General features: G+C 44.3%; 1 protein-coding gene across 1 annotated transcript in view; it reads right to left on the bottom strand.

Moving 5' to 3' along the window:
- Nucleotides 1-4,995: 4,995 nt before the first annotated feature.
- LOC141462471 (plasminogen-like) overlaps nt 4,996-15,217 on the bottom strand; it is a 29,523-nt gene continuing 19,301 nt past the window's right edge. The window contains exons 14-19 of the mRNA XM_074144302.1: nt 10,511-10,631; nt 9,678-9,752; nt 9,174-9,314; nt 7,379-7,485; nt 6,349-6,494; nt 4,996-5,157 (exon numbers count right to left, since the gene is read on the bottom strand). Coding sequence (XP_074000403.1) covers nt 4,996-5,157; nt 6,349-6,494; nt 7,379-7,485; nt 9,174-9,314; nt 9,678-9,752; nt 10,511-10,631 — 752 coding nt within the window. The remainder of the gene's footprint in view (nt 5,158-6,348; nt 6,495-7,378; nt 7,486-9,173; nt 9,315-9,677; nt 9,753-10,510; nt 10,632-15,217) is intronic.

The raw sequence follows: 15,217 nt of genomic DNA on the forward strand, positions 1-15,217 counted from the left end.
CCTTTGAAGGACGGCACTGAGCAAAGAAACCATGTTCCCATACCGGGAATTTGTTCTCCACCTGCCACTACTTCAAAATTTGCTGCAGAGTACGGATTGAGCTCCATGTTCCTCTTCTAGGCATAAGGACATTTAAAACAGTGTATTTTTCTATAAATATGGAATAAATTAATCTTTTTCTGAGTATGCTCTTTGCAGGAAGGGAACACTCTGTGGTTCTTGGTAGAGAACAGAACAGCTTAAAAAAGATGCATTATCCAGCTCAGTGAGCTCTTATTTATTTCTTTATACATTTGAGCCATTTGTTTATTTCTATTGTTAGCCTATACCTTTGGGTGTGGAGGCTTGGAAACGGTACTGCTTGTTTAATATTTGGATGACATTCAGGAAGAAACGATGAGTACTTCAACCCGTTCTCCTTTGCCTCTGGAGAATCTGGACAAACAGAAGATCTGATGGCTCAGGAATGAGGATGCTGATCAGGGCAGTCCTTTCTCTCGTCAACAGGGATGGGAGGCATGCATCAGGACACCCTCACATTGGTCTGCTCCCCTCCCCCAGAAAGCCTCCGCCACAAACCCCCTGCTTCCCTCCCTGTTCAAGGGCTTTCTGAAATGTGGCAGCAGTCCTCCTCCTCTCCTTCCCAGGGCTTTCTGTAGGTTTCACATTCTACACAGAGCATTAACTCTGTATGTCAGATCATTAGCCCTGCTGCCCACTGGTGCCTCCCACCAGATCCGGCTGGGGTTCATGTGCCACCCCATTGTCCTGTGCCCTGGCCAGGGACCCCTGTGCCTCCTGAGGGAAAGGCTTTTTTCTGCTCTCCCCTGTTGGGTGCTTTTCCAACCCTCTCTTTCAAGGGCTGATCTTTTTCCTTCTAAAACATACTCTCTGTCCATGGCTACAAACCAAATTCCCTCTCCTTGACCACTGTCAAGATGACCTCCAGTTTCTGTCTTCTATCCATTATTATTATTTGTCATCTTTATTTCTTGGCCATAAATTATTTGGGTTGTTGACAGGAATATTAAGCTGTCTTGGGAAGATGAGCAGGGATGAGACAAGATCTTTGGTTATGGAAGGAAGTGTTAACTGGTCCTGGTTGTTTCAAACTGACATGTGGCAGAGTAGCTTGAATCTGTGGCTCTGCAAGCAGATAGCAGGGACAGCCTGCCTTCCCTTTCAGCCATACGACATTCATCAGGCATTGGATCCTGGACACTGACAGGTAAACCATACACTCCTTACAGTGAAGGACTTGAGAAGATGTGGTGTTCAAATGGTATCCTGTTACCAGCAGAGAATTAAATAAAAATTAAATAAAAAAAAGGAAAGCAAACAAGCTCTTGTAATGGCCTTATAAGCTCAGAAAATAGCATATTTGGCATAAGCAAATATGGGACTGAGTTTTGAAGGTTCATATCTTCATGGGTAGTGGTAACATTACAGTCAGTGCAGAGGAATGACTACTGCTCCAGTCTTACCATCTTAAAAGCACATACAGGCAGGTGCCTGCACAGGGGGATGTCCTATGGTGAGGAGTGTATTTTGCATTTCAACAGTTCCCGTCTCTCCCTGCCTTTCCTAGCAACTGCCCTGCCCATACCACCAACCATGCTGGAGGAAAACAGGACCTTTAATAGTAATCTTAGTCTAATATTTGCATACTTTGAGCAGTTAGCGATAAAAGGCTGTCTTTTAAAGCTGCTTCTAACTTCCCCTGAGGCATAGTTAAAGGTCAATGGGATGCATAGCACAAGTCAGTAGTGATTAAAATATATGAAACTAAATAGCGTCTCATAATATATCATCTGGCTAATTGGTGATATCTAGAAGACAACCCAAAACCGGAGCCACTGCTGCAGGGATAAAACTGCTCCTACACCAGCACAAGTCTTCTGCAGATAGCTGTAGACTCCCTGGGGCTGACTGGCAGGGACCAACTCTGAACTGGAAGCTGTGGGCTTGCACTGGCCGGGTGCTGTGTCTCAGCGCAGGGTGGGAGAGCTGGTGCCCAGCCGCAGAGCTCAGCCCTGCCTTCCTCGCACCCAGCCAGCCCTCACCGCAGACACAGCCCTTGGAGAGCCAGGGTGAGGCCATCAAATGCAATGCTGTATGGATGTAGGCTGTATGACTCCCTCTTCCTTTTAATGTTTCTTCTTCGTGAATTTTAAAATTTTTTAAATTGGTTTATTAAACACTCCAGCAGTCTGAGAAGGACCGTGGAGATTATTTAAAGCTATGGCTTGCCAAAGAAATGTTAATATTGTTTACTAGCTGCTGCTTGTGGACAACTAAAGTGTGCTGAGAAGTGAGAGACACAAAGACTTGTTTCTGGCCTTTCAGACTGTTCTTTATTTTGCATAGCATCATATGTTGCTCAGAAGAGAATATAAGTGAAATATTTCTGTATGTAAAATGGCTAGGAGTGGTGTCAGAAGTTTGGATGTATTTATTTCCTAAAAAACAATTATGTAAAGGACAGCAGCCTGTGTATGTGTTCTGACTTCTAGTATGATAGTACTTAACAATTTCAGGTAGAGTTTGTATTTGGTAATAGCTCCTGTGCTAACTCTTACCCCTAACAGGGGGTAACTCATCTCTGCATCAGAGATGCTAACTCATCTCTGTGAGACGTTGGGTTGCCTCATGAAGGTTGTGAACTGGGCAGTAACCTGTTGTACGACCAGCAGTTTGGTGGCCCTGGGGTTACACTGTTGGTGAGAGAGGACAGATGAGGTGGTGGAAGCAGAGTGAGAGCTTCAGCAAGGGAAAACCGTGGGGAAAACCAGCTGGAGTTGTGCAGATCATTGGACAGATGTCTTGTTTAAAAAGAGTTGTTATAAATTCCTATGTGCCTCAAATCATTTAATACATTGAGCCTTATGGGAAAGTTCTACAAACTTCTTAGGCGGCAGAACAGATTTCTCCTAAAATGCATGGGTTGACACTTAGAGGGCTGTTGTGATCCACCTCAGTGAGAGGCACCTCTTCAGGAGTGACCAAACACTGCCAGCTTCACTTGTCTTGCTTGTGTTATACTTCAGAGGCTCAGTGAGAGATGTGATGTGCATAGCAAAGGATCACCTTACCACTGCCAAAGACACACGTTCAACATGACCACAGAAACCCAGGAGCTGTGTTCTTCCTGCCTGCAAAGAGATTCCCCAGACCAACAAATGAGTGAATGTGCTGTTTGGTCCAAATGTGTGCTGCCACCAAATTTGCCTTGTTACTTCATGTAGTCTGTGTGAGTGGTTAGTGACAAGCGGCAATTTTTACTGCCATTGACACTCTCAGAGAAGGAAAAGATCACAATTTACATGCTTTATGAAGTGGGACTTCTGCAGCTGCTCAGGCATGTCTAGACATTTCTGGTGGGTTTGGCAAGGACAGCAGAGGTGGGTTTGTCAAGCCTACAAGCCAAGTACTAACCATGCCTGAAACAGTCCACATTTGAAGAGCTTTACAGGTCAAAGACCAAGCTGCAACACAGAATTTCTGTTGTTAGGGAAGAATCGCATGGATTTTTTGGCTGACTTAATGATCTGAATTAATAGATACAGAGAGTATCTAGAAGGGTATTTGAGCCTGGTGAATCCCCCCAACCAGAGGCGTGGGTGAGGAATGGAGCAGAGGTGTGGAGCTTTATCAGAGCTGTTCCTGCTCAGGAAGGCAATGCCCTGAGATCACTGCTTCTCCCAGAGTCAGACTCCAGGTGTAGAAGCCATAAACATCACCCTGCCACCTAACAGTTTTATAGCGCCATTTCCCTTTAAGTCTATAGGAGAAAAAAAAGAACTCCTAGGATGCAACCCTTCCTTTTTGTATGTACATGCATACAAAAAATAAAAAGACCATCTAAATTAAATGACATGCAGCTTGGCATGCCTGGGAGTGGACCTCTGCACCACAGAAAGTGGGCTAGACAACTCCCAGCCCAGTAAGCAGCTGTGTTACTTGGAGTACACTCGGCACACCCTGGGGGTGCAGGAAGGACACCATCCAGAGCCAGGGGTTCCTGGTGCCTGTGGGGTGCTCCCTGGCTGATATGCAAGGGGTGCAGCATGGAAGTGGGGGTTCAGAGTTAGCAAGTGTTTAACTTTGGCAAGTGTGAGCCAAGCTTTCCCAGGAAAACATTTCTAAAGGTTTAAGCTTTGATTTCCTATAACCACAGGCACGTGTACATCATTTTCTTTTGGAGAAGAAAAATGTACACGTAGCAGTTATATAGTGAGATAAAGTTATATAGTGAAATAAGTGGGTACTATGGACAAGAAAATTTTATAATACATTAAATGCATTGTCATTACTTGCTGTAATGACAGTTATTTCTCTGCCTTCACTATAAACTAACTTTGGGGTGAGGCTATTTTTTATTCACTGTTTTATATCTTTGATGCAACACTTGTAGTTTTGCTGACACACAGATTTCCATGTCAATAAAAAATATGAAAATACAAACTAAATGTCTTTCCTTCTTTTTTCCCCCCGTCTTGTATATTTAATTCTATTGGATATATCTAATAAAACACATGCATATAAGACATGTACAGTGAGATTCTTCCTTGGTTTGTATCATTAAGTTGTTAAAAGGTTCAGACAACTCGTAGAAAATGAGAAGCATTCTCCTTTCTTCATGTGTTGGAAGCACAGCATCTTGGGAAAGTCAACCTTAGAAGAAAAAGTAATTGCAGAACCTAATATAAGATTGAAATGCAGATGTCCAGTTACAGTTGAGGTTGGGATTTTTGATACATATTTCAGAGGTGGGTAAGTCTATTGTCAAACATAGCAAGCCATAGAACATACAAAGAGGGTAACGCACCGTCGGTTGGGTTTCTTGGCAATAACTGTTAATTTATAGCAATTTAAAATGGATGATCATATTTATTTTACTTTCTTATGAATGATTGTAGCTTTAATATTGCACTTGGAATCTTGTATTTCTAACGAGTATAATGCTTTCCAGGAGAGGACAGTCCATACCCAGGATCAGTTGTTTTCCATTATACTCTTAATCCAAGGAATATAGTTGGAAACTCGAACGTAAACACCAGGTTTCATGGGTTGGGCACAGCCAAGGCCCCAAGAGGTGACTCCATGTTGGACAAATTTATCTTGGTCCAGACAGACAAGAGGTCCTCCACTGTCCCCCTAAACAGAGAAAGAACAAGATGATTCCTTCACAGACAGATCCATGTGCTAGACTGGTGTTCTCACAGGAGGCACAGAAACAGAATTCTCTCTTGTGTGTGAGGGCCACACAAGTTATATGGGAGCTCTAGCCAGAGAAGAGTTCTCTAGGGAGGTTGTTGAACACTTTTGTAGTTGTCTCTTCCCATCACCCAGGTATTACATTTATTTTTGAAGTAAGGGGTTTTGGTGAGAAGGAATCTGACTGCCCTCGGTAACTTAAACTGTACTTCTTCCCTCAGCCTCTTCTCTGAGGTCTTCATGGCTTCCTGTTGTTACTTGATGATCCAAGACCAAGTGAATGCATGCACTCAAGCCATGTGTCTTAAGACATGAGTGCACACCCCTGGGCTGCTTGCCCGTCACGGTGCCTGTGCACAGGGTAGCTGTGCTGTGTTGGCAACAGCGTTGACCTGCCCACTGGGGCAGGCAGCCTGCTGTTTTCCCACTTCTTTACAGAGTCACCTTAGCTTTTCAGGGGGGAAAATTTCCATCTTGATTCAGTACATTAAGCTTTTCTAAGCCCTTTCATCTATTTAAAGAAACTAAAGAACTCAATTTCAAAACCTAGACTTCCAGAGAAAGCCTTCACCCCACACTTGTGAGGTGACCTGTTGCCAACCACATCCTTCCTTTTCAGCAAAAGGGAAGTCCAGCATGCATGTTCCCTCACCCGGTGTGATTTTCAGGCACTGGCACTGACACTTAGAATTTAGTAGTTCCTTTGAGCCTTGGTATGGCTGCATGGCAGGCCTCATACATTTTTCTTTAACTGCTAACTGAGATGTCTCAGGTTGTTAACTGAGGTAGCTTGGACATTAGAGTGGGTCTGGCTGAGGCAAGCAAAGCGGTCTTGGGAATAAAAACCAGACCTTTAGTTATTCTAAGTTGGCTTCCACGCACGTGGCTCAGGCAGCTGCGTATTACCATGTGCTCTGTAGTTCAGGCTTATCTGAACAATTACCTGCCTCACTTCCCAGCAGCAGACAAGGGAGCAAGGGAAGAGCAGAATCCAAGCGTATTTTTCAGCTTGTATGCCACATGGTGTGGCAGCATCCCAGGGCTAGTTCTGGGCCTCTGAGTCCAGAAAGCAAAGCGCTATTTGATTTGAATGGGCTTGCAACCAACTCTGATGCTCACAGACTCTCTTACCTGGCAGCTGTCTGTGCCACCATGAATATTCCCAGCACAGAGCTCGTGTTTTTTGACTCTCCCATTCAAAAATTCAGGGCGGTTGCATATTTTGTTCTCGATTACAGGGAAACCAGTTTCCTTTAAGTATCCATCACCACCAGTTCCTTTACAAATAAAACCAAAACCAAACCACAATAAATGACAAAGGTACATGAACATCTTCACAAAACAAACATCTAGATATGGATAAGCAGTAAAATAAGCATAGTGTGTACACATTTTGCATATACTTTCCATGCATAATACAAAGTGATACCAAACCTAGAAAGCATTATCACGATACTTATCACCCTCTACCACCCATCAAAATCCACGCTGCACTGATTGACCTTCCTGCTCCCACAGTATATCCATATGGATCCAGTACCCACTGATATTTGTGGGAGTCATTCCCAAGCCATTTTATTTCCCTGTATCTGAGTTTTCTTCTCTGTGGAAGAAAGGAAGTAGGAAATAAACAGTTGAAAATGGCAAGATGCGGACAAGCAAGGATGCAGAGAAGGTACTGATGCCCTTCTCAACTGGGCCAAAGTGGGAGCTTTTGAAAATAAGAGTTATGCTTTCATTTGTGTGAGATCTGAACCAGGCTGGTTGGGAAAAAAAATCATTCAAGAGGATGAGTGAGCTCACCTTCATGTGATTAAGAAATAGCCTAAATTTAAAAGAACTTCCCCTCTGACTGCGTAAAAGCCCACTTTGAGGAAAAGCAGAGTGGATTGAGAGATAAGAGTTGGCAACTCCTTAGGTCTGATTCTCCTCTTTTAGTATTGGTTTAGGGGCTTTCAGTTTACATGGCTCTGGACGATTTAGGAGAGTCTAAATCAGAGGGAGACAGTGGAAAGAATGGCAGTACCTGATGAATTTTGATGAAATAAGTATGCACGCAAGCTTGTGTGGGGTGTTTTTGGCACAAAGAAAACACACTTTGGATACAAGTATGTATCAACCTCCAAACACAAAGCTTTCAGATGTGTTAAATCTCTCTCACCTCTTGTATCCCCCCAGCCTGTCACGTAGCACTCCTCTCTTCCTCCTAACACAGCATTTTCTTTTGGCAAACAAACTGGGATTACATGATTATTAATAATCGCTGGGCTGAAAGAAACAAACAAGAGACTCAAACAGGAACAGTTATTAGCACAGTTATCCCTGATACCACCTTCAGGTTTCTAGCAAGATTTTATATATAGTCAACCTTTCGTCTTTGAAATCCTGAGCTTCAAGTAAGGAGTTTTTCTGATGTGCAAAACCTCTTTTATTTTAGGCTCTAATCCCCCAGAATATGATATACAAAGGGATAGGATCTGACATGGAGAACAGTCAGAGGCTTTTGATTCTCAAATTGCTAATATAAATCTAAGAGAATTTTTTGACTTAGGCTAATGCATAGCCAACAAAACCTAATTACAAAGCTACTTAGGGGTATGAATTAGTGGCATTTAACACATAGGTGTTAGCTTGCTGTCTGCATCCAGTCTGACTATTTATAAATCACTTTCAAACTGGACTCTTAGCACGCAATGAAACCCAAGTCCGTCTGACTTACCTCTGGGTGCAGCTAAGGCTAGGCTCAATTAAGAAGCCATGTTAATTGTGCTGACCCTGTGGCATGGTTTGACCCCAGCTGGCAACTATGACCATTCACTCAGTCCTCCCCTCCACCCCCAGTAGGGTAGAGAGAAGAGGGAGAAAAAGGAGGGGAAAAAAACCCCTCATGGGTTGAGATAAAGACAGTTTAATAGAACAGTAATGGAAGATAATAATAATAATAATAATAATGGTAAAAAGAATGTACAAAATAAAGTGATGCAATACAATTGCTCTCACCACCCAATGATCAGTTGCCCAGCCTGTCCCAATCAGCAATCATGGATCCCTGGCCCTCAGCCACCCCCCATTTCTATACTGAGCATGATGTCTATGGTATGGAATATTCCTTTGGCCAGCTTGTCCTGTCTGTGCTCCCTCTCAGCTTTTGTGGGAATCTGAAAAAGTCCTTGACTTACTACAAGCATTACTTAGCAACAACTAAATCAATATGTGTTATCAACACCATTTTCATACTAAATCCAAAACACAGCAGCTACAAGGAAGAAAATTAACTCTGTCTCAACTGAAACCAGGACACCCTGTGTCTGTCTTGGACCTGCGTTACAGCCACAGAAATCAAAGCACAAGCACCATATGTTCACATCTGCTTGCAGCTGTATGCATGTATTCCTTTTGATTGCACAGTGCCTCGGTGAGAGTTTCAGATGAATGGAAACAGATGCAAGAAGGGCCATACTGGGTATTGCATTAAACCTGCATACTGCTTGCCTGCACACTGGATAGACCTGCTGGAAGAAGAAATCTCCCCATCACGGCATGGAAATGGTATGGGGTGACATCATGCTGATATTGCAGCTTTCAATCCTCATTACCTTATCAAGGTAGAAGCATATAGGGAGAGGCAGTGAAAGCTCCTCCAGCATTACCTTCTCCTATTCTGCTGCCACTGCCTCACCTCCCAGCAGCTGTCACCCAGCCTGTTGCCAGCCTGGGTCACTGTCCCTACCCTCCCCCCTGCCAAGGCAGCCCTTTCCCTTTCTGAAGCCCTGCAGCTGAATCACCTTGGTTTCCACTGGAGCGTCTGCAGAAAGGGAAGAAAGAGAGGGTCTTAAATTGCTGACTGAACAGAGTATGTACAGAAACACACATTTCAGCAACCACTATTTAGTTAAAATACAGATGAACCAAACTTGTCCTGTCAGAACAAAGGAATGCTTCAGGTGAAAGGGTACCTGCTCAGTTTTAGCAGAGCAATGTCTGCCCTGTGTGGCTCCTTGAACAATTTTTCAACATCTCGCTTTTGCACTGATGCCTCTAATGCTCTTTCTCTGTGTAATCCAAGGTATACTTTATACGCAGATGGCCGTGAGGACCTAGTGGAAATGATTGCACATGGTGAGCTGGCAAACACACAGGACACAGACCACTTATGAGCTTATTGGGCACCTTGCTCTGTCAAAGCCAGAAAAGTAAAGACAGCTTTGATGTAAACTTAATTTTTTAATCCCTTATTATGGCACATGAAATCAATTGGGCAAAACAGTATCACTCTCATTCTTTGTTTCTTCAGTCAATCTGCTGTAATGAATGATGAATAGGCTTGGCTCAATTCTCAACTGTTTGCAAGCTGAATCGACAGACAGCTCACATTTATTACTGGGTCCATTTTTTTTCTCCTCTGATTTCCTATCATCTATTGTAGGAAAATGCTGGTGTAGAATATAATAGATACTTACTTTTCTAAGCAGTGAGCGGCAGTAAGAACCCACTGAGGGTCTATCAGAGTTCCCCCACAGAAATGCAGGCCAAAACTGTAATAGAGCAGAAAGGCTTGAAAAAGGCATTGGTTTAAGGTGGGGAAGTGATTTCTACTGCATTTTATCGGGTAATCTTTCTAACATGTACGCCTTTACAAACTAAAGACATTACTCCACATTTTCATTAAGAATCAGCATTTTGTTTTCCTTGAACAATAGTTCTCACAATGATGGTAGTGTTGTGTGGACATTTTTATATGTACATATGTACGAAGGTGTATGAAAACACCTAGGTCTTTGCTCTTAACTAGTATTTCTGTTACTGGAAAACCTTATGTGCAGTCATATATACCATTTTAGAGACTCTGGCTTTTATCTAGCCCTGACCACAGTAAGAAAACTCTGTAACTGGCCGTGATTCCTAGTTTTGCTAATAACTTTGCCAGTAGGATCAAATGCTTACATAGAAGGGCCCATCAAGATCTATTCTAGCCATACTTCAAACTGTTGTTTCTACTCATAGGATACTGATTCTACCGTAGGATATAGTGACACATTTGGAAACACTCTGCCTTTTAGAGAAAATGTTTCTGAAATTAGTGACTGTATTGATTCCAAAGGTATTTATCACAAAACAGAGCATTCTTCGTTGTCTAGATGGCCTTCTTTAAGACTAGCACATGAAATGTATAGCCTTGAGATATTTCTAAATTAAAATCAAGTTCAGAATGTTGCAGCCACATACTGTAGCATCCTATGAGAGGCAAAGGTTCCTTGAATGTAAAGTCTAATGCAATGGGGAATGGACATACCTTGTCCGGAGACTGATTTGCCAGGGCCAGGAGTGTGGATGTGAAATACACCCTGCAACAATCCTTTGAGCACACAACTTTGGTCTGAACTTGGATTTTCCACACTCATACTGAGCAGGAGCTACAAAATAAGGAAAAAATAGTCACTATAAGGAACCCAGGAATATTTGCTATATATTCACTATCTGCTCAGAAAATTAGAAGGTGAACCTGTTTCATTTATCACTTCAGCTTTTGATTCTCTGCAGACAATTATATACCCTGCACCATCAATATTTTGTTAGGTTACCTTCATCTGGAACACTTTAAAATGCCTGGCAAATTTTTTTCACATACGCTTCTCAGTGATCAGCAAATTACACATGAATAGATCTCCAGTGAGATAGAAAAAAACAGAATGGGAAGGAGAAGGAAAGAGAGAGAAAGAAAAAATAAATTCTCCCAACATCTTTAAATGTACTCTTACAGATGCCAGCAATGCCAAAGCTGCACTGGCAGCTGTTTTCAAACTAATCTTGGTGGTACAGCATGTGAAATTCAGTCACTGTCTCTGTGGAACAAAATCTTGTCCACTCTTATCTCAGGATCTTTTGGTACTTCACATGTTTCGGAGTTGTTAAAAAAGGGTAGCTCTTATTTAGCCATGGGAAACTGACTCTTATCAATGCAGAATTTAGAATTTGTCGTCAGCAAAAGGAACTAACTAACGATGTTAAAGGCAAAAGCCACATTTTCTCTGTTCTTTAGCTGAACAACTGAACAAAAAAAAACTTAAAAAGAAATTGGATCGTCAAAATGAATACAATAACCATGTGAAAATGCCATTTTCCCCCCTAAAAGTCCCAGCACAACACTTTCAATGCAGTATTATTTTTACAGTTACAGCACATGCATGTTATAGATCATCTTTCTTTCTCGTTTTCTCCATTTTGGGATTTTAATCAGAGCACATTTTCTGCTGCTCAGAGATGAGAGGATAGAGCAGGAAAAAAGTCATCCTTCTTTTGAATAGGAACTACCTTTCTTCCTGGCATAGCTTTTGCTGTTGATGGACATGAAAGGACTGGAAACCAAAATGTTTTGAAACTTTATCATTGTACACTTTGTTGCACCACCTCATTCAGAGTACTGAATGGTTTGATTACTAGTAACAGGCATTTGGCTAAATATTTAGAGCCAGATTTACTTTTCAGACATCGGATATGGTACAATATCAGATACAGGGGACGGAAAATCTGGTTTACATCCAGAACGGAACCACGTTACCAGGGAGTGCAAAAATTTTTGCTGGGATAAGAGCATTCCATATTCAGCCTGGCCACACACAGAGTTATGCCAGGTGACCAGGCAGGAGCAGGGGAAATTCCTGCAGGAAAAGCCCTATTTTGAAACACATGGCAAAACCTCCTTGAGCTTCAGTGGGCTTGAGGTACATCTTGTGCTGGGCTTCGGGCTTCCAAGGAATAAACACCATTCTTAAGACTTCATATACAGATTTTGAGCATCACTTCCCCACAACCTTAGTTTCCAATCTCAAGCCATTGCACTGTTTTAGATCAGTCTTTCAGATTAATCACTGAATGACCTCCAGTTGTCATAAAATTTAAAAGCGGCCGTACCGCGAGCTTCCCTCAGACCACGCGGAGAGCGACAGCGGCAGCGGTGAGTGCTGCGGCTTTAAACTTGATTTAGATCGAGACGGAGAAGGGGCCTCCCGGAGACGGAGAAGCCGAAGGAGAGCGGAGAGACCCGAAACGAGTCGGGATTCTCGCGAGGGAGCCGAGAGGCTGACGTGCCTGGGGGCGGGCCGGGCGAGCCGCGGCAAATTTAAAAGCGGCTACAGCCGCAGCAGGTTCAGAGCGCGTGCCGGGCGCACGTGAGCGCAAGGGCGGGTACGTTAGCGCGCAGGGGCACGTGCGCAGGACAAAGAGGGAGAGTCTGAGGGGGAACGGTCCGTTCGGGCTCAGGAGAGGAAATGGCAACGAAACGCCCCAAAGCCCCTGTGAAGAAGAATGTGGGAACTCAGACCGAGCTCCCGCGCCAAGACGCGGCCGTGCAGGTCCCCGGCTGCACCGAATGCCTGAGCCTGGCTGTGGTACCACAGGGACCCAGAGACACCCATTGTGTGCCATGCGAGCAGAGAAACGGCCTGCTCAGGCAGGTGGTGGAACTGAGAGAAGAGGTGGAAAGGTTAAGAAGCATTAGAGAATGCGAAAGTGAAATAGACTGGTGGAGCCGTACCCTGAGGCAAAGGCAGCAAGAAGAGGCTCTAATAAAAGTAGATGGTCCCCTCCCACCCTGTCACCAGGCAGAGAGAGGGGACTTAATAGAAAGGGGGGAATGGAGGCTGGTCCTTCCTCGGAGAGGCAAGCGGAACCCCCAACAGCCTCCCTCACCTTCCCAGTTACATCTGCATAATAGGTTTGGAGTTCTGGATTTTGGGGACAAGGTAAATGAGAACGAAGAGGACGATCTACCCAGTGAGGCACCCAGGACTAGTCACCCACCCCCATGCCTCAGGACCTCATCAACTAAGAAAAAAAAAAAAGGTGATTATAATAGGTGACTCCCTTCTGAGTGGAACAGAGGGCCCAATCTGTAGACCAGACCTGTCCCACAGGGAAGTCACCTGCCTCCCTGGGGCCAGGATTAACGCTATACAGAGGGAAAATCACTCCCTGGTTCAGCCCTCAGATTATTACCCACTACTGATATTTCAAGTGGGCAATGATGAGGTAGCCACCAGAAGCCTAAAGGCAATGAAAAGGGACTTCAGAGTGCTGGGACGACTGGTCAAGGGATCAGGAGCACAAGTGGTGTTCTCTTCTATCCCACCAGTCACAGGGATGGATGGGGGGATAAATAGGAAGAATCAAAAGATCAACTCATGGCTGAAAGACTGGTGTAAACGGCAGGACATTGGATTCTTTGATCACGGGCAGATCTACAGCTCACCAGGCATGCTGGCAGCAGGTGGGGGAAGCCTAACCCAAAGGGGAAAAAGGATATTGGGACAAGAATTAGCAGGGCTCATTGAGAGAGCTTTAAACTAGTTTTGAAGGGGGATGGGGTTGGAACCAGGGTTACTAAAGTGGTGCCCGGGAATAGCGTGCCAGTGCTGGTAGGTAAAGGTGCCAGCAAGGCCTTGCAGCCTGTTGTGGCAGTTGATGAAGGAGAGAAGGACACATGTGGCAGTGAAGACATGAGTAGTGATAAGATGGTAACTGCAGAAATGTCTGCACATGAACAGGTGGGAATTAGTGCTTTCCCTCCCAGAAAAATAGTGGGACAATTAGCCCAGCTGAAGTGTATCTACATGAATGCATGCAGCATGGGTAACAAACAGGAGGAGCTGGATGCCATCGTACAGCAAGAAAACTATGATCTGCTTGCCATCACAGAAACGTGGTGGGAGGACTCGCATAACTGGAGTGCTGTGATTGATGGTTACCAACTTTTCAGAAGGGACAGGCAAGGAAAGAGAGGTGGTGGGGTGGCCCTTTATGTTAAGAGCAGTATTGTATGCCTCAAACTTAGCAATATGCACGATGACAGCGTTGAGTGTCTATGGATAAGAATTAAGGGGAAGACCAATAAGGCAGACATCGTGGTGGGAATTTGTTATAGACCCCCAAACCAGGATATAAAGGCAGATGAAATATTCTATAAGCAGCTGGCAGAGGCCTCACGATCACTCCCCCTTGTACTCATGGGGGACTTCAACTTCCCAGATATCTGCTGGAAATATAACACAGCAGAGAGGCAACAGTCCTGGAGATTCTTAGAGTGCATGGAAGACAACTTCCTAACACAGCTGGTGAGAGAACTGACTAGGGAATGTGCCCTACTGGACCTGCTGATAGTTAACTCAGAAGGCCTTGTGGGGGATGTAAACGTTGGAGGTCGTCTTGGACAGAGTGATCATGAAATGATACAATTTCCAATTCTTGCTGAAGCAAGGAGGGGGGCCAGCAAAACTGCCACCTTGGACTTCCAAAGGGCAGACTTTGGCCTCTTCAGGAGCATGGTTGAAAGTGTCCCTTGGGAGACAGTCCTGAAGGGCAAAGGTGCCCAGGAAGGCTGGTCGTACTTCAAGGAGGCACTCTTAAAAGCCCAGGAAAGAGCCATACCCAAATCCCAAAAAACAAGCAGGAAGGGAAGAAGACCAGCCTGGCTAAATAGAGAGCTCTGGCTGGAGCTCAGGAACAAAAAGAAGGTTTATGATCTTTGGAAAAGCGGCCTGGCAGGCAAGGAGAAATACCAGGAAGCGGTGAAGATATGCAGGGGGAAAATTAGAAGGGCCAAGGCTCAAGCCGAGCTCATCTTGGCCACTACAGTTAAGAATAACAAAAAGGGGTTTTTTTAGTATGTAAACAGTAAAAGGAAGATTAGGGATAATGTGGGCCCACTGATGAATGAGATGGGCACCCTAGTGGTGGAAGACACGGAGAAAGCAGAGTTGCTGAATGCCTTCTTTTCTTCAGTCTTCACTGCTAAGGCTGTCCCTCATGAATCTCTGGCCTTGGAGGCAAGGGGGAGGGTATGGAGAGAGGAAGTTTTTCCTCCAGTAAAGGAGGACCAGGTTCGGGACCACTTGGCCAAACTGGACATTCATAAGTCCATGGGCCCTGATGGGATGCACCCACGAGTGCTGAGAGAGCTGGCAGATGTTATCGCTGGGCCACTCTCTATCATCTTTGAAAGGTC

Source organism: Numenius arquata, chromosome 2 (genome assembly GCF_964106895.1).
Source record: "Numenius arquata chromosome 2, bNumArq3.hap1.1, whole genome shotgun sequence".
Classification (NCBI taxonomy): Eukaryota; Metazoa; Chordata; class Aves; order Charadriiformes; family Scolopacidae; genus Numenius; species Numenius arquata.